Source organism: Salmo salar, chromosome ssa09 (genome assembly GCF_905237065.1).
Source record: "Salmo salar chromosome ssa09, Ssal_v3.1, whole genome shotgun sequence".
NCBI classification, from domain to species: Eukaryota; Metazoa; Chordata; class Actinopteri; order Salmoniformes; family Salmonidae; genus Salmo; species Salmo salar.
This window is the reverse complement of record NC_059450.1, coordinates 25,460,233-25,479,282: the sequence shown is the minus strand read 5'-3', so window position 1 is coordinate 25,479,282 and position 19,050 is coordinate 25,460,233. Positions and strand designations below refer to the sequence as shown.

General features: G+C 44.7%; 2 protein-coding genes across 17 annotated transcripts in view; both read left to right on the top strand.

Annotated features, from left to right (window-relative positions):
- Window positions 1-8,458, top strand: part of LOC106610942 (transmembrane protein KIAA1109 homolog) — an 88,328-nt gene extending 79,870 nt beyond the window's left edge. For all 16 annotated transcript variants that reach the window (XM_014210638.2, XM_014210648.2, XM_014210646.2 and 13 more), the window contains 11 exons: window positions 1,062-1,307; window positions 2,346-2,499; window positions 2,801-2,958; window positions 3,170-3,359; window positions 3,546-3,763; window positions 3,904-4,155; window positions 4,456-4,659; window positions 4,766-4,960; window positions 6,696-6,830; window positions 7,074-7,233; window positions 7,479-8,458. In XM_014210638.2, the coding sequence (XP_014066113.2) occupies window positions 1,062-1,307; window positions 2,346-2,499; window positions 2,801-2,958; window positions 3,170-3,359; window positions 3,546-3,763; window positions 3,904-4,155; window positions 4,456-4,659; window positions 4,766-4,960; window positions 6,696-6,830; window positions 7,074-7,233; window positions 7,479-7,704 (2,138 nt within the window). In that variant the 3' untranslated portion in view covers window positions 7,705-8,458. The remainder of the gene's footprint in view (window positions 1-1,061; window positions 1,308-2,345; window positions 2,500-2,800; window positions 2,959-3,169; window positions 3,360-3,545; window positions 3,764-3,903; window positions 4,156-4,455; window positions 4,660-4,765; window positions 4,961-6,695; window positions 6,831-7,073; window positions 7,234-7,478) is intronic.
- A 1,285-nt stretch (window positions 8,459-9,743) lies between these two features.
- LOC106610943 (XK-related protein 6) lies at window positions 9,744-18,034 on the top strand. The gene is made up of 7 exons (XM_014210649.2): window positions 9,744-9,902; window positions 10,963-11,078; window positions 11,689-12,272; window positions 12,372-12,821; window positions 16,102-16,307; window positions 16,394-16,811; window positions 17,094-18,034. Exons 3-7 carry the CDS (start codon window positions 12,070-12,072, stop codon window positions 17,584-17,586), a joined length of 1,770 nt encoding a protein of 589 aa, XP_014066124.2. The 5' UTR covers window positions 9,744-9,902; window positions 10,963-11,078; window positions 11,689-12,069; the 3' UTR covers window positions 17,587-18,034.
- Window positions 18,035-19,050: the final 1,016 nt, after the last annotated feature.

The window sequence follows — 19,050 nt, the reverse complement described above, 5'->3', positions numbered from 1 at the left end:
ATTTAAATTACTCACGATAAACGTTCACAAAAAACATAACAATTATTTTAAGAATTATAGATACAGAACTCCTTTATGCAATCGCGGTGTCAGATTTTAAAATAGCTTTTCGGTGAAAGCACATTTTGCAATATTCTGAGTAGATAGCCGGCCATCATGGCTAGCTATTTTGACACCCACCAAGTTTGGCACTCACCAAACTCAGATTTACTATAAGAAAAATTGGATTACCTTTGCTGTTCTTCGTCAGAATGCACTCCCAGGACTTCTAGTTTACACCCAATGTTGTTTTGGTTCCAAATAATCCATAGTTATATCCAAATAGCGGCGTTTTGTTCTTGCGTTCAAGACACTATCCGAAGGGTGACGCGCCGGCGCGTATCGTGACAAAAAAATTCAAAATATTCCATTACTGTACTTCGAAGCATGTCAAACGCTGTTTAAAATCAATTTTGATGCGATTTTTCACGTAAAATAGCGATAATATTCCGACCGGGAGACGTCGTTTTCATTCAAAGACTGAAAATGTAAAATGGACTCTTCACGTGCACGCGTGCACCCGTTTCATTGTTCTCAGATCGACCACTAACCAAATGCGCTACTGTTTTTCAGCCAGGGACTGCAGAGTCATCATTCCCCGTTCTGGCGCCTTCTGAGAGCCTATGGGAGCCTTAGAAAATGTCACGTTACAGCAGAGATCCTCTATTTTCCATAAAGAGTCTATAGAAGGCCAAGAAATGGTCAGAGAGGGCACTTCCTGTATGCAATCTTCTCATGTTTTGGCCTGCCATATGAGTTCTGTTATACTCACAGACACCATTCAAACAGTTTTAGAAACTTTAGGGTGTTTTCTATCCAAATCAAATTATATGCATATTCTAGTTTCTGGGCAGGAGTAATAACCAGATTAAATCGGGTACGTTTTTTATCCGTCCGTGAAAATACTGCCCCCTATCCTAAACGGGTTAATGTCAGTCCCTTTAAAACCGTAGGGATGTTTTCCCCAAACCTGTGTTGATTTCAAAACATGCCCTTTACCTGAACCTGCTTCTCTCCTCCAGCCTCGGGTCCAGCCACCCCAGACTCTGTAGAGAACATGGCCCAACACCTGTCACCAGAGTCCAGCCGTAAAGCCTACTGGAGGACCTGGGACGGTAGCACTGGGCAGCACATGCCCCAGTCCCCCAACGTGTTCTCAGACCACTCCACTGGGAGCAACATGTCCCCCGGGGGCCTGTCCTCCCACCTCAAGTCCCCGGCCCCCGGACGCACCAGGAGTGTCTCCGATTCCTCTGCCCCCAGAAGAGGTACCAACTCAAAAATGAGTGCTCAGCACCATCAAGGAACACTATAAATGCAGTTAGAATGATGAATGAATACTATATCCCTCATTAAGACTGGGAATAACTTTTCCCGCAAAACACCAGTCTCAACGTCAACACTGAAGAGGCATCTCCGGAATGCTGGCCTTCTTGGCAGAGATCCTCTGTCCAGTGTCTGTTCTTTTGCCCATCTTAATATTTCTTGTTATTGGCCAGTCTTAGATATATGTCTTTTTCTTTGCAACTCTGCCTAAGAAGGCCAGCATCCCGGAGTCGCCTCTTCACTGTTGACGTTGAGACTGGTGTTTTGCAGATACTATTTAATGAAGCTGCCAGTTGAGGACTTGTGAGGCGTCTGTTTCTCAAACTAGACACTAATGTACTTGTCCTCTTGCTCAGTTGTGCACCGGGGCCTCCCACTCCTCTTTCTATTCTGGTTAGCGCCAGTTTGCGCTGTTCTTATGAAGGGAGTAGTACACAGCGTTGTACGAGATCTTCAGTTTCTTGGCAATTTCTCGCATGGAATAGCCTTCATTTCTCAGAACAAGAATAGACTGACGAGTTTCAGAAGAAAGTCCTTTGTTTCTGGCCATTTTGAGTCTGTATCGAACCCACAAATGCTGATGCTCCAGATACTCAACTAGTCTAAAGAAGGCCAGTTTTATTGCTTCTTTAATCAGTACAACAGTTTTCAGCTGTGCTAACATAATTGCAAAAGGGCTTTCTAATGATCAATTAGCCTTTTAAAATGATCAACTTGGATTAGCAAACACAACGTGCCATTGGAACACAGGAGTGATGGTTAATGATAATGGGCCTCTGTATGCCTATGTAGATATTCCATTCAAAATCAGCCATTTCCAGCTATAATAGTCATATCCAACATTAACAATGTCTACACTGTATTTCTGATCAATTTGATGTTATTTTAATGGACAAAAAAAATTGCTTTTATTTCAAAAACAAGGACATTTCTAAGTGACCCCAAACTTTTGAACGGTAATGTATTTCCCTCCCATGCAGATTCTGTGACCAAGACGTCCACGCCATCGTTCAATAAGAGCGGCAAGGCAGCCGGCCCCCAGGGTACCCCGTGGGAGACACTAGTTGTGTTCGCCATCAACCTGAAGCAGCTCAACGTCCAGATGAACATGAGCAATGTCATGGGCAACAACACGTATGTCTTCCTTTTACCCCTCCCACTCAACACACTATACTCTACACACTAGGAGCCAGTTTCCCAGACACAGATTTAAGTCTATTCCTTAGAATTCATATCAGCATATTACTTAATGTCTATATCTGACTACCTATAAAAACATAACACAATCCGACATATAACCCTTACCATAAGTATGATTATTAACATGGAAATATTTCTGTTGAAACAAACCATGCCTCATAGAAAGCAGATGTTGGTTATTCATGAGGAGGTGGGTGGAACTAACCTTTTCCCCTTTGCTCTTGTTTACCTCTAGTTGGACCACCAGTGGGCTGAAGAGTCAGGGTCGTCTGTCAGTGGGTAGTAACAGAGACAGAGAAATCAGCATGTCCGTGGGTCTGGGCCGCTCCAAACTGGACTCTAAAGGCGGCGTGGTGGGGGGCAATATAGATGTAAACACCCTGGAGATGGTCTGTAAGTACAGGGATGGAGAATCATGTATCATGCCACTGGCATGTACTGTTTTTGTGCGATTCCAAAACACATTGTTATGGATGTCAAAGATTGAACTCTGGCCTCAGTGTTTTTAAATGATAAATGCATCCAGCTCTAACTTAAATATCCCTGTCAAACAAGTAGAATTTTAAATCCCTCTGCCGATCCTAACAACACATGTTTGTTGAAGCCCACATCTCGGAGCACCCCAACCAGCAGCCCAGCCATAACATCCAGATCACCATGGGTTCCACGGAGGCCCGTGTGGACTACATGGGCTCCAGCATCCTCATGGGCGTCTTCAGCAACGCAGACCTGAAGCTTAAGGATGAGTGGAAGGTCAACCTGTGCACTGTGGAGACAAGCCTATCAGAGAAAAGGTAAATAAGCTATCCTAGCCTACCAGAGAAAATGTATAGCTATAACCCCTCTGGAAGCTACATTCTTGTATGTTCTCATTCTCTCTCATTTGTGGCCCCTTTCTCCCTCTGTCCCTTCCCCCTCTTCTCATATTCTTTTTTTCCTCTTTTTTTTACCTCTATCTACCTATCCCTCCCTCTCTCCAGTAAGATATTTGTCCAAGGGGACTTGCAGTGGGATATCTTCCAGGTGATCATCTCGCGCTCCACTACCCCCGACCTCATCAAGATTGGGATGAAGCTGCAGGAGTTTTTCACCCAGCAGTTTGACACAAGCAAACGAGCATTGTCCACATGGGGTCCAGTCCCCTACCTGCCCCCCAAGGCGCCGGTCATCAACATTGAGAAAGGTGCTGCAGAGCTGTGTAAGTATCCATTATGATTGGGTTCCCGGGTTCATCAAGTAAATGGACTGGTTTTGATCTAAATGCTCATCCACTCTTTCCGTCCCTTTCCCCCTCTATTGTCATTACACCTTCCGGCTCTCTCCCTTCCTCTCTCCTAGACATGGATGCGGCCCACCATCGACACTGGCCTGGAGTTTTGAAGGTGATCGCCGGGTGCCACATCTCCCTCTTCCAGATGCCTCTTCCAGAAGACGCAGTGCAACTGGGTGGCTCCATTAGTCTCCATGGCAACCACATGACCCTGGCCTGCTTCCACGGGCCCAACTTCCGCTCCAAGTCCTGGGCCTTATTCCACCTGGAGGAGCCCAACATAGCTTTTTTGACTGAGGCTCAGAAGATATTGGAGGACGGTAAGGCATTCAAGAGACTGAGAGGAGGGATGGGGAATTTGGATTTATTTGGGTAAAAAACTATACAACAATATGTACAGTGTCTTCCCAGAGGATAGGACTTAAGTGTTTTAATTGATACTTTTGTTTCCAAAGTGGTCCTCAATGGTAAAAACGAATCAAACGTCTAATGATCAAAGACTAGAAAAAATGATGAAAACCACATTACATTCATATAGGCATACAAAACAACGTGGCACGTCATCCCTAAGCAAGCTGCCCTAAATACGTCTAACCTCAACCTATTTTCTATCCAATCAGGCTCCACTGATGAGTCCACCTACATCGTGCAGACGTTGGCTTTTAATCTGGGTCACAACACTATGGAAACTAAACCCTGCGGGGCGCTAGAGAGCCCCATGGCCACCATCACCAAAATCACCCGTCGCCGGCACGAAAACCCGCCTCACGGAGTAGCCACGGTCAAAGAGTGGTTCAACTACGTGACTGCCATGAGGAATGAGGGTAAAGTGTACTAAATACTACCAATGTCAAATTCAAGGTCTATTGTTTCCTTTGACCCAATGTTATTCAAGACTCCTGCCTCATTCTGATGTATCCTGTTCCCCAGAACTGAACCTCTTGCGCAACGTACACGCCAACAACCCAGAGAGCGGGGCAGCCGCCAAGAGTTCAAGCCTGCTCAGCAGCTTCAGCGGCTCTTCCAGCTACAACCACGAGACGGAGACAATCTTCGCCCTTCCCAGAATGCAGCTGAACTTCAGCTCCAAAAACTTTCAGGATCCCGACGAACCCTCCTTGACCGGTAGGCTCAGTTGATTGTACAAAACATTGAGTTGCTGCACCCCCCCCCCACCCCACCCTCCTTTGCCCTCAGAACAACCTACATTTGTCAGGGAATTGACTCTACAAGGTGTCGAAAGAGTTCCACAGGGATGCTGGCCAATGTTGATGCCAATGCTTCCCACAGTAGTTGTGTAAAGTTGGCTTGATGTTGTTTGGGTGGTGGCCCATTCATGATACACACGGTAAACTGTTGAGTGTAAAACCAAGCACCGTTGCAGTCCTTCACACACTCAAACCGGTGTGCCACATACTACCATACCCTGTTCAAAGGCACTTAACCCATAAGAGTCTAAGTTGAGGGGGGGGGTCTACTAAGCTATATGGAATTGTTTTAAGAAGGTCATCCCAAGGATCATTTAGCTATTTGATTTTGAATTTTAATACCCCTTGAAAATTTATGAAAAATTATGTTTGGCCTTTATTAGCCCATACAAACATATTGAATAACAGATTCACTGCATGGAACAACACAGAGTCCCCAAAACATCTAAAGGAAGTTTGTTCTGAAGTGTCTGACCTATATCTGAGAGACACTACATGACCAAAAGTATATGTGGACACCTGCCCATCGTACATCACATTCCAAAATAATGGGAATTAATAATGAGTTGGTCCCCCCTTTGCTGCTATAACAGCCTCTACTCTTGTGGGAAGGCTTTCAACTAGATGTTGGAACATTGCTGCGGGAACTTGCTTCCATTCAGCCACAAGCATTAGTGAGGTCGGGCACTGATTTTGGCCGATCAGGCCTGGTTCGCAGTCAGCATTCCAATTCCTCCCAAAGGTGTTCGATTGTCATGCTGAAACAGGAAAGGGCCTTCCCCAAACTGTTGCCACAAAGTTGGAAGTAAAGAATTGTCTAGAATGTCATTGTATGCTGTAGCGTTAAGATTTCCCTTCACTGGAACTAAGGGGCCTAGTCCAAACAATGAAAAACAGCCCCAGACCATTATTCCTCCTCCACCAGACTTTACATTGGCACTATGCATTCGGGCAGGTAGTGTACTCCAGGCATCCACCAAACCCAGATTCATCCATCAGACTGCCAGATGGTGAAGCGAGATTCATCACTCCAGAGAACGTGTTTCCACTGCTCCAGAGTCCAATGGCAGTGAGCTTTACACCACTCCAGCTGAACCTTGGCGTTGTGCATGGTGATCTTAGGCTTGTGTGCAACTGCACCTGACGAACAGTTGTGCTGACGTTGCTTCCAGAGGCAGTTTGGAACTCGTTAGTGAGTGTTGCAACCGAGGACAGCACCCGGCGGTCCCGTTCTGTGAGCTTGTGTGGCCTACCACTTTGCGGCTGAGCCGTTGTTGCTCCTTGACATTTACACTTCACAAAAAAATAACAGCACTTACAGGTGACCAGGGCAGCTCTAGCAGGGCAGAAATTTGACAAACTGACTTGTTGGAAAGGTGGCATCCTATGACGGCGCCACGTTGAAAGTCACTGAGCTCTTCAGTAAGGCCATTCTGCTGCCAATGTTTGTCTATGGCGATTGCATGGCTGGGTGCTCAATTTTATACACCTGTCAGCAACCAGTGTGGCTGAAATTGCAGAATCCACAAATTTGAAGGTGTCCACATACTTTTGTGTATCTATCTTTCTTTTTTTTCTTTTGTTTGTTTGTTTGTTTGTTTGTTTGTTTGTTGGAAAGCAAGGTAACGACACTTGTTTCGCGTCCGTTTCAGACTCCAACAGTAAGCCTAAGGTGGAGTGCAGCCTGGTGACTGAATTCACCGACCACATCTGTGTCACCATGGACGCAGAGCTCATCATGTTCCTGCATGACCTGGTCTCTGCCTACCTGAAGGAGAAAGAGAAGGGTGAGAGCACCTGAAATGTCAACAGCAGTAGCACACTACACTGCGCAACCTAGAACAATTAACTGTACTTTACATTAGATAAATAGCACTGAACTTTATATAGAAAATAAGAGCAACAAAGGTACAACTAAAATAGAATTTCAGTTGAAGGTGCTGTTTGATTTCGGAACTAGTAGTCAAAATTAAGGAGAACCAAGGCACTCTTGATAGTTTCTCTCCCTCTCTCGCTTCCCTGGTCTGAAGCCCTTTTCAACCCCCGGATGTTTTCCACTCGGCCTGGCCAGAAGAGCCCAACGGCCCTTAATGATGAGAACTCCACAGACAAGGAGGATGGCATCAACTATACTACGGTGGACTGGAGAGAATTCATGTGCAACACCTGGCAGCTGGAGCCCACGCTCAGGTAAACCAGACCCCTTCCCTCAGACCCAATATATGCCACTATGTAGACACTTTTATCCAAACTAACAGTACAGTAAGTGCATACATTTGTAGTATGTGATCCCTGTGTTTGACTCCTTAACCCCTCACCTGAGCATTTCAACTACTCCATAAGCCCACTTTTAGGCCTATATACTAACCCTAAACCCTTTTGTCATACATCTCTATGAGGTTTCTTGACGCAGTCTTAATAATTCATTTCCACAGGCTCATCTCCTGGACTGGACGGAAGATCGATCCTGTCGGCGTGGACTACATTCTCCAGAAGCTAGGCTTCCACCACGCAAGGACTACAATTCCCAAATGGCTCCAGAGGGGAGTGATGGACCCCCTGGACAAGGTCCTCTCTGTCCTCATCAAAAAACTGGGCACGGCTCTGCAGGACGAGAAAGAGAAGAAGGAGAAGATAGGACGAGACAAGGAAGAGCACTAACACCAACATCCATACCTTCTAACACAACACTTTAAAAACTGGAGGTCAGACAGTAAATCGTCAACAAACAAAACACTGGATAACTGGAAAACACTGGATAGTTCCTTGACTTGCTGTACAGTGGATAGCGTCATAGGCAGATTTGCCTCTAAGCCGTGTGAATTTCAACATAGATGTTTACTGTGGTGCATGCCACTATGGGTTTTGACAGAAAAATGTGCACTGTTTTTGTGTATATTTTGAACAAAATAGTAAGTCTTATTTGGCAGCTTAAAATAATAACCCTGAAAAACCCCAACATGAATTATATGATATACATGCTTTATATGGTTGTTGTCAGAACAAACACGTTGAAGTCATCATTTATGATACTTCTTTTATGGTTCATTACCTTTTTTCTGATGAGTGGGGGTTACTTCTAAATCATTGCCTTTTCTTTGTTTCCAATGGTAAAGTTGGAATGAGGAATCTCATTTTAAGTGTCAGTTTTTCGAAAATGTTCCTATGAACTAAAAAGTATTGGATGGTTTAAATCCACGTATATAATGTATTGTAATGCTAAACCATGGTTAATTCTCTTTTTTTTTGTATCTTAATTTAATGGGGATCAGAAATGTATAGTCTAAAACCCATGTGAGCTGGGTGTCAAGCCTGTTTTTTTTAATATGTGCAATAGATCAGTGTATATAAAATGACTGTGAATTTCTTAAGTGTTGATTTCTTAATATAATAAAATCATTGCCATCCAATTTTACATCTGACTTTGTTGTCATATACAATGAGTGTACAAAACCTTATGAACACCTCTTTCCATGACCATAGATTTCACCTGGTTCAGTCTATGATCCCTTATTGATGTCACTTTTTAAATCTACTTCCATCAGTGTAGATGAAGGGGAGGAGACAGGTTAAAGAAGGATTTTTAAGCCTTGAGATAATTGAGACATGGATTGTGTATGTGTGCCATTCAGAGGGTGAATGGGCAAGACAAAATATTTAACTGCCTTTAAACGGGGTAAGGTAGTCGGTGCGCCTGTGTCAAGAACTGCGACACTGCTGGGTTTTTCATACTCAACAGTTTCCCGTGTGTATCGAGAATGGTCCACCACCCAAAGAACATCCAGCCAACTTGACACAACTGTGGGAAGCATTGGAGTCAACATGGGCCAGCATCCCTGTGGAACGCTTTCAACACCTTGTAGAGTCCATGTCCTGACGAATTGAGGATGTTCTGAGGGAAAAAGGTTGAGTTGTAACTCAATATTAGGAAGATGTTCTTAATGTTTTGTACACTGTATAGCCTACTGTTATTTATCAGATTTTCTAGATTTAAGTCAAGTGACAGTTGTGTGTTTCTCAACAAAGAAAAAGCTTTAACCTGGTCGCTGTGTGTGCGAGCAATGGGAAGGTTACTGTACTCCAGACCTCTTGTGTTCAGACTATCCTGCAGATATTTTAGCTACAGTTATGCACTATGTGCAGTGAACCGTCAGTACGAATGGGAAAATCCCATTCCAAATGTTTGATTGGGTTATGGTGAACCAAATGTTTGTGGCCAGAAGATGGAGACCAAATGTCGCTGTTTAAGTGGAATGCAACGGGAGAAGCTATAAAGTCACTTCTGACCTGTAAAACGGCTTACCAAAATCTAAAACTGACCTTTACCTTAACCCCAACCTAATTTTAGCCAATTCTGATTATATTTTTAATAAGCCTCAGATACAGTCCCAAAAATGTTTTGCATGACAGCAGTCAAGTTTTCAAGATATTTGTCTTTCAAGAAGCAAAGTGTGACAAAATTATGTGGCAAGTGACACTGCTTTTTGACAGACCACAATATTTTTCTGAAATTTTCAAAATAAAATACAAATCAAAATAATTTCTTCACAAAACTTGGCCTTTACTAGTCTTGATATAGCCATCAGTAGCGCAGGTAAAACATTTATTCAGCATTGTCGGAGACTGCTGAAGGAGAGCAGCCGCTGGTGAGACTGCTGAAGGAGAGCAGCCGCTGGTGAGACTGCTGAAGGAGAGCAGCCGCTGGTGAGACTGCTGAAGGAGAGCAGCCGGGTGTATGACCTGCTAGAGCTCAGCATGCAACACATACCCCTGACCACCGGGGGGAAGCCTTCATGCACCCTGACATCACAATTCTGAGGTATATTTAAGATCCAAGATGTCGGACCGTTGTTTTCAAGGTAATTTACTCATGTTCGCATATACTGATTCATAGACCGTCTATATTCGGGTTGCATCCGGTTTATACGGACCAACGTCACATGCACACTATCACTCAGTGTGCACAGAGTGCAACGCGAGCAGCGACGAAGTCATCCAGAAACATGGCAGACATTGGATGAATATAAAATGTTCATATGTTCGGCTGTTAATATCTTTGAGTGATTTTTAAAAAATGGCCTCAGCTACAATTATTTGAATAATTCAATGGATGTGTTGTGCACGAAGGTGATGATTAAAGTGTCTTTTCAAATCTGACTTCTCTTTGTGGACATCTGTGGAAATTGTCTTTCTGGGCTGTGCAACAGTTAAACTGCAGTACCGAAACAAAACTGTAGGATCAGTCGAAACTATGATTCTAGAATGGAATCCTGACCCTTTGCAGCCTCACACACACAAACCCAAGATTAGGTAAGAGGATCTGGCAAAATGCCTAGGTTACACACACAAACAATAAAACAAAACAAAAATGTAATTGGTAAAAAAAAGTATATATGAACAATATTGAAACTGTCAGTCCTGATGCATTTGTGTTATTATGGGGCACTGTTATCATATATTTTCATAAGCTTATTTGAAACTGGTTACTAATATTGCACTTTAGTAACCAACGATGTATCGTAAAAAAACATTGAATTTGGGAAACCCAGCCAAGATGTCTGCATTCAGAAACACACCAGTTATCTAACAGTCCACAGGACCACCTTTCAAAGCAGAGCACCAAGTGTCACATCAATTAAAATCACATACATTCCCACTTCTAAAAAACAGTTCTTATTTTAATCTCAAGTGAGCAGTACATCTTCCTCTCTCCCTCGGTCCAATTTAATATAAAGCTTTATTCGCATTATGAAATATGCAAATATCGATATTGCATAAGAGTCCCTGTAGCCAGTAGACTAGTGTGGTTTGTATCTGATACACATTAGGAAAAACATGGAGAAATAGGAGAATTGATTATAGAACAAATTACAACTGATTACCTCTCCCCCCCTCTCTCCATCTCTCTTTCCTTCACAGACCACATTACCAGACTCCCCTTCAGCCACCCTGGGATGGTAGTCATGGCAACATAGAGGCTCATCTCCAGTGGACACAGAAAGAGAGAGGGAGAAAATGAAAGAGTGAAGAGGCTGGTTTGTGCTTTATCCCTCCCTCGTCCCCCTCTTCTTAAATCCTTATAATTGCTCCTCCCCTACCCCCTCACTATCTCTCCCATCTCCCACCCCCTCTTCCTTCCTCTCTCCCTCTATCTCCATCTCTTCGCCCCTCTCCTTCCTCTCTCCCTCTCTATTTCCATCTCTTCTCCCCTCTCCTTCCTCTGGCAGGGCTCACGCACACACACACACATATGTTCTGGGTGATTAGGCTGGCTGAGCTATTGGCCTGAAGCCTGCTGAGGGAGAGAAGAGAGGGGGGTTGGGAGAGAGAGTGTATGTACAGATGTGCAGATGTTGTGTCTAGTCTTGCCGCTAGGAGGCGGAGTGTGTGTGAGTGCGTTCTGACCTGAGCTGAGCAGCGCAGAGGGCTCAAGCAGTGAGGTGGAGCGGACAGCTCATAGGCTGCTGTGGTGTATGTGTGACAGGTTGAGAGACAGGCTGGGGAAGGCTGAAACGCTACCACAGCTCCGCATGGATGAGGATTAATTCACTGGCTTTTCACACACTCATGTCTCAGCACACACACACACACGTCTCTTAGCTGGGAGATGCTGCATTACGTCATAACAAGCCACTGTCTCCCTAGATGACCGTGGTGAGAACAGCCATGTAGAAGATGCAGAGGGAGCGAGAGACTGGGAGATGAAGAGAGGCTGGAGGAGGAGAGGAATAGGAACGGATTCAACCGCTGCCACTGGTCGCAAGGAGCGCCTGGTAGGAGAGGGGATAGAGTGTTTCCTAGAGAGGAGGAAGGGAGAGGGGATAGAGTGTTTCCTAGAGAGGAGGAAGGGAGAGGAGGAGGAGGGAGAGGGGCAGCCGCCTTCGTGCGGTGACCTGCTCTGATGGCTCCCCGGGAGAGTCAGAGACAGAAACACCGCGGCTGGGGAGGGACAGGAGGTATTTGGGAAGTGACGTGGGATCAGAGGAGGGTGTGTTTTGGTTCAGGACGAGAGGAAAGGGGAGGAACATGGCAGCACAGTCTGATGGAAGGGGAGGGGGAGAAACGGAGGAAGGAGTGGGGGAGGGGGTGTTTGATGGAGACCCAGAGGAAGACTGTCAGCCTCTGGACTCTGCAGCTATCCACATCTGTCTCTGCTGTCACTCTGCTGTCTGCTACTGGGGCTGTCACTCCAACTGCCTGGGAAACCTGCTGGGGAAACACACTACTGGGTAAGAGTGTGTGTGTGTGCGTGCGTGCGTGTTATGATAATTGTCTCTGCTATTCTCATTTTGAGCCTTTTACCATTATTATTATGATCATTATTATAGAAGGATTGGGGGGACCGGAGTTGGCGGTGGTAGGAGTTTGAGGGAGACTCGCTGCCCGCCAGAGGAGGGACTGTGGCTGGACTGTCTCTGGTTGATCCTGGCTCTCCTCGTCTTCTTCTGGGATGTGGGAACAGACCTACTTCTCGCTGCGGACTACTATGCCAGACAGGACTATTTGTGGTTTGGCCTGACACTCTTCCTGGTGCTGGTGCCGTCCATTGTAGTTCAGATACTGAGCTTCCGCTGGTTCGTCCAGGACTACAGCGGAGAGTGTCTGACCACCTGGCTGGGGACGGTGGACTGCAGCAGGGGAGGAGAGAGAGAAAAGCTGACCAGGCAAGGGCCAGCCGGCCACAGAGGGGTTTATCCTGGAACAGACCGGATCAAAGTGGCCTCAGTGTGGCTGTGGCAGATCACCATACACATTCTACAGCTGGGACAGGTCTGGAGGTAAGGACAGATCACCATACACATTCTACAGCTGGGACAGGTCTGGAGGTAAGGACAGATCACCATACACATTCTACAGCTGGGACAGGTCTGGAGGTAAGGACAGATCACCATACACATTCTACAGCTGGGACAGGTCTGGAGGTAAGGACAAATCACCATACACATTCTACAGCTGGGACAGGTCTGGAGGTAAGGACAGATCACCATTCACATTCTACAGCTGGGACAGGTCTGGAGGTAAGGACAGATCACCATACACATTCTACAGCTGGGACAGGTCTGGAGGTAAGGACAGATCACCATGCACATTCTACAGCTGGGACAGGTCTGGAGGTAAGGACAGAGCATGCCCCCCGTTCTCTCCTCCCCTCTCTTCTTCAATCAATCAAATTTAAATCAAATGTATTTTATAAAGCACTTTTTACATCAGCAGTTGCCACAAAGTGCTTATACCATATTGGGTAGGACACATTTGCCTTGCCACCCAATATGTCCTACCCAATATTCAGAATAGGTTGATTCATTCCTCCCAATAATTTCTTTCAAATACTTTATTTTTATTTTTGATTGGGTCGTGGGGCCCCCAGATAGCATATGAACATGTCAAAAAGCAATGCCAAAATTTGTAGAATTGCAGGATATTAGCTTTAACTGTGAACTTTGGGCACAAAAAACTTTCCAACTCCTCTTTCTCAAGTTTCAAACACAAAATGGGGTTTGCCGTTGGTGGTGAATGATGTAGCTACTTCGTTAGCTATACTAGCCACTTGTAGCTAGTTAGTAACTCCTCCACTATGTGTTGACGTCATTTCACAGGATATGATTTTGGACGTAAGCTGTAGAGATCGGTACGAAATGCCACTTCTGTAGCCAAAATCTTATTCAGCAATTTTTTTAAGCCTTAAATGACCTGGTGTGATGGTGCATTGATCAGTTATACAGTTTAAAGGAATTATTTTTGTGTTTTTGCCCAAAGTCTAACTGTCCAGTGTTTCCAGATTTCTATGAAATATGACCTAGAATGAATTACAATATGAGTTTTTAAAAAATTTGGAAGGAAAATGAAGTATGTTAAAACACATCTTTTCTGCGTTGGAATGGTGTTGGTGTACCCCAACAACAGAATGGTGTGGGCATATACCAGTCATTAAAAATGTTCATGCAAGTAGACCGCTGATTGGCCAGCTCATCCTCCTCAGGAGGATGACATCATCATCTATGAGGAAATAGGAATTATTTTTGAAAAGGTCTGTTTGAGATACAAGTGTGAGATGGGTTTTTTTTTAAGTGTTTTTTCTCCAATTTATGCTTTGGCCACAAATCCAAGTATAGGATGAGTCAACAACATTATTTGGGTATGAGTTATTAACTTTTAAAAGTGAGATTTACACTGGACAAGTTACTTTAAAACTGCAACATTTTTTCTCTGCCTCATGTCAAAATGTGAAGAATACCATGAGATAAGCTATAAAACAGCACATTTTTCTCTCTGCCACATGGAAGGATTTGTAGAATTGCAGGAAATTTGCTTTAAAACTGCTAAATGTTCTCAGACTCATGAGAAAATGTGTAGAATAGCATTATAAAACTGCACGTTTCTCTCTCTGCCCCATGACAAAAGGTGTTGAAATGCAGGAAGTTAGCTGGTTTCCTAAAAATATATTTATATCTATATTTTATTTTTTGGGGGGGTTGGGTGGCCTTCTACTTATCCTTCCACTTGTGCTGTGTTTTCAAAATACCACTCAAGAGAGGCATAATAAGTCATTTCAAACTGTGTAGAATTGCAGGGAATGCGTTTTAAAATGTCAAAAAGAAAATCCGGGGTGGACCACCAGGACCACCCCGTCTACTGTTCATCCCCCAATATCTACACCACAATTTACCCCTTGGCTTATACAGATACCCAGCCTAAAACTCCAAAGAGCAAGCAATGCGGAAGCACAGTGGCTAGGAAATACTCCCCAGAAAGGCCGGAACCTAGGAAGAAACCTAGAGAGGAACCAGGCGGTGAGCGGTGGCCAGTCCTCTTCTGGCTGTGCCGGGTGGAGATTACAGGACTACATGGCCATTTAGGTCATTCTCCTCACTTCTCCTCTTCTCTCCTCCCTTCTCCTCTCCCATTCTCTATTCTCTACTATCTAATGAAGTCCATGTACTAGATCATGTGTTAACCTCACCGTGTGTGTACAGGTGGAGAACAAAGAAGAAAGAGTATCTGCCGCTGACACACAAACACACACAAAAAAATGCACGCACACATTGGAAGTCAGTGAAGGAGGTGATATTTAGGATGTGATTGGCTGTAAGTATTAGCTAGGCTACTCAAACCATACACTAAATGGCTTATATAATTAGCAAGGAAGGGCACATATGCAGAACCAGCACTGACCTGAATAAAGCAACAACAAAAAAATCACTTGGTAAAAACAGTTTGAACCTATTTGGGCTCAATCGATTTCCATCTTCTCTTGTGGTTTCTCTACACTCCCACTGTCTGTGTCTGACATAGCTAGATAATTAGCTGGATAGCTAACTAGCTAGCAGAGCTGATAGTCACAAGACTAGTTAGCCATCAAACTGGAAAAACACTACATCAAAACATCCTGACTAAACACCAAAGGTCAAAGGCATGCCACTCCACTCGGATATCCTGTGTGTACCCCCCCCCCCCCTCCTTCTCTCTCTCCCTCTCTCTGTCGGACTAATCTTTCATGGCCTAGGTGCCTGAGGGAGATGTTGAGTGGGCTTAAGAGCTAGTGTGTGTGTACGTTTGTAACAATCTCCCTAATAGAGTCTTTCCCAAAGAGTGGTGTGTGTGGAATGGTTCAGTCTGATTGAGTTAGATCCCTGTGAGATGGAGGGAGGGAGTAGAATGGACAGAAACACGCATAACAGAAGTGAAGGGGGGAGGGGAATGAGGGAATGATGGATAGCGACATACCATTTTTTACCAAATTAAACTCTCTGTTGTGATGCGGCATCTTGCAGGTTTATCTGGTGAAATGTGTGCGTGCGTGCATGTGTTTCTACTGTATGTGGCCAGTGAATTATTGATGTGGTATGAAATTAGCTCATATGATGCAGCCCAGATGGTTGTATGAGCATGTCTACGCACATGCTCACACATACACAAACACACAAGAGAAACACAGACAAACACACACACACCCCACAAGCACAGCCTGGGGCACTCAGTGTTTAATCTGATTCATTCTACACAAACCGTCTCTCTCTCTCTCTCTCTCTGCCATGATTATTGACCTCTGACCCCCAGGTATATCCGTACGTTATATCTGGGTATCCAGTCCCACCGTATGAAGGAGCATAAGGAGGCACAGAGGAGGTTCTACTGGGCCATGATGTTTGAGTACGCAGACGTCAACATGCTGCGGCTACTGGAGACCTTCCTGGAGTCAGCTCCTCAACTGGTACTGCAGCTCTGTATTATGATACAGCAGAACCGGGCTGAGACTCTACAGTGTACGTATACACACAGTTCACACACACACTCACTGGTCAACTAGTATTACAGCTATCAAGATGAGTCACTCCATCTCTCTCCCTAGGTATATCTAGTCTAGGCTCTCTTCTGTCTCTATCCTGGGTGTTGGCCTCGTACCACAAGCTCCTGCGCGACTCCAGAGACGACCAGCGCAGTCTGAGCTACCGCGGTGCCCTCCTCCACCTTCTCTGGCGCCTCCTCACCATCTCCTCCCGCGTTCTCTCTCTCGCCCTCTTCGCCTCCCTCTTCCACCTGTACTTTGGCATCTTCGTGGTGCTCCACTGGTGTGGCATGGCCCTGTGGGTGGTGCATGGAGGAACAGACTTCTGTATGTCTCGCTGGGAGGAGGTGCTGTTTAACATGGTGGTTGGCATCGTCTACATCTTCTGTTGGTTCAACGTCAAGGAGGGACACACCAGGGGACGCATGGTGGCTTACTACTCTGTGGTACTGGCTGAGAACACACTGCTCACTGGACTGTGGTATGTAGACAGACAGATAGACAGCCATACACCTACAGTATGTGTTTTATCTTCGAATAGGTGTATCTCTCATGATTGTACAGAGACAAATGTGTGTGCGTGGATATCATAACAGCTGTGTGTGTGTGTGTGTGTGTGTGTGTGTGTGTGTGTGTGTGTGTGTGTGTGTGTGTGTGTGTGTGTGTGTGTGTGTGTGTGTGTGTGTGTGTGTGTGTGTGTGTGTGTGTGTGTGTGTGTGTTTGTTTGTTTGTGTTTGTTTGTTTGTTTGTTTGTTTGTTACAGGTATGTGTATCGTGACCATGAAGAGACAGACAGCTACGCAGTTCCAGCGTTGTGTGGTGTCTACCTGTCCTTTGCGGGTGGAGTACTGGTGATGCTTCTGTACTACGGCCTTCTTCACCCCTCGCACACACACCCCACCCCGGCATCGACCTGGTGGGATGAGCTGCTGTGGGGTAACCCCTTGCCCCCCTCAGCTCCGCCCACCCCAGTCCACCTGGCTGCCCCGTTTCACAGTGATGACATCATCGCAGAAAGCTGTCTGCCGGTGTTCCAGGTGCGTTTGGAGCCCCCCACCTCGAGGCGTTTCGAAGGTCCTCTGATAAAGATTGACATGCCCAGGAAACGTTACCCGGCCTGGGATGCTCACTACGTGGACAGACGGCTGCGAAGGACCATCAACCTACTACAGTACCTGACGCCTGCAGCCGCAGGCATACGATACAGGGACAGACCTCTGCTCTATGAACTACTGCAGTACGAGTCTTCTTTCTGACACGTACACACATAGACAAACACACATATTTACAAGTGTGCACATGTAACCGATGTGAAATGGCTAGCTATTTAGTGGTGCTCGCTAGTAGTGTTCAACCGGTGACCTCACCCGCTCTGACCTAGAAGTAGTTGTTTCACAGCCTTTGTGGAGTGACAGGTAACGATGCTTCGTGGGTGATGGTTGTCCATCTGTTCAGAGGGTCCCTGGTTCGAGCTCAGGTTGGGGCAAGGAGAGGGACGGAAGCGACACTGATACACACAAATGTGACTCTTATCTCTGTTTTTATCTCTTCATCTCTGTTTTGTATTTCTCACTCTGCTGAGAAGACTGGATAGTGACAGAAGACAGCATGTCATGTTATTTTCACGTCTTCATGAATAATACTAAAAGATAATATGAAATTAGAAAAAATGTGAATGTAATATAAACAGCGGCCTGAAAGCTGTATCCTAGCTGGGAGTTTATTATCTTTAGTTTGGTTAACTGGGAGTTTATTATCTTTAGTTTGTTTAACTGGGTGTGTATTCTCTTTAGTTTGGTTAGCTGGGAGTTTATTATCTTTAGTTTGGTTAGCTGGGAGTTTATTATCTTTAGTTTGGTTAGCTGGGAGTTTATTATCTTTAGTTTGGTTAACTGGGTGTGTATTATCTTTAGTTTGGTTAGCTGGGAGTTTATTATCTTTAGTTTGGTTAACTGGGTGTGTATTATCTTTAGTTTGGTTAGCTGGGAGTTTATTATCTTTAGTTTGGTTAGCTGGGAGTTTATTATCTTTAGTTTGGTTAGCTAGGAGTTTATTATCTTTAGTTTGGTTAACTGGGTGTGTATTATCTTTAGTTTGGTTAGCTGGGAGTTTATTATCTTTAGTTTGGTTAACTGGGTGTGTATTATCTTTAGTTTGGTCAACTGGGTGTGTATTCTCTTTAGTTTGGTTAACTGGGTGTGTATTATCTTTAGTTTGGTTAGCTGGGTGTGTATTCTCTTTAGTTTGGTTAACTGGGTGTGTATTATCTTTAGTTTGGTCAACTGGGTGTGTATTCTCTTTAGTTTGGTTAACTGGGTGTGTATTATCTTTAGTTTGGTTAACTGGGTGTGTATTATCTTTAGTTTGGTTAACTGGGTGTGTGTGATCTCTTTAGTTTGGTTAACTGGGTGTGTATTATCTTTAGTTCGGTCAACTGGGTGTGTATTCTCTTTAGTTTGGTTAACTGGGTGTGTATTATCTTTAGTTTGGTTAACTGGGTGTGTATTCTCTTTAGTTTGGTTAACTGGGTGTGTATTATCTTTAGTTTGGTTAACTGGGTGTGTATTATCTTTAGTTTGGTTAACTGGGTGTGTATTCTCTTTAGTTTGGTTAACTGGGTGTGTATTCTCTTTAGTTTGGTTAACTGGGTGTGTATTCTCTTTAGTTTGGTTAACTGGGTGTGTATTATCTTTAGTTTGGTTAGCTGGGTGTGTATTCTC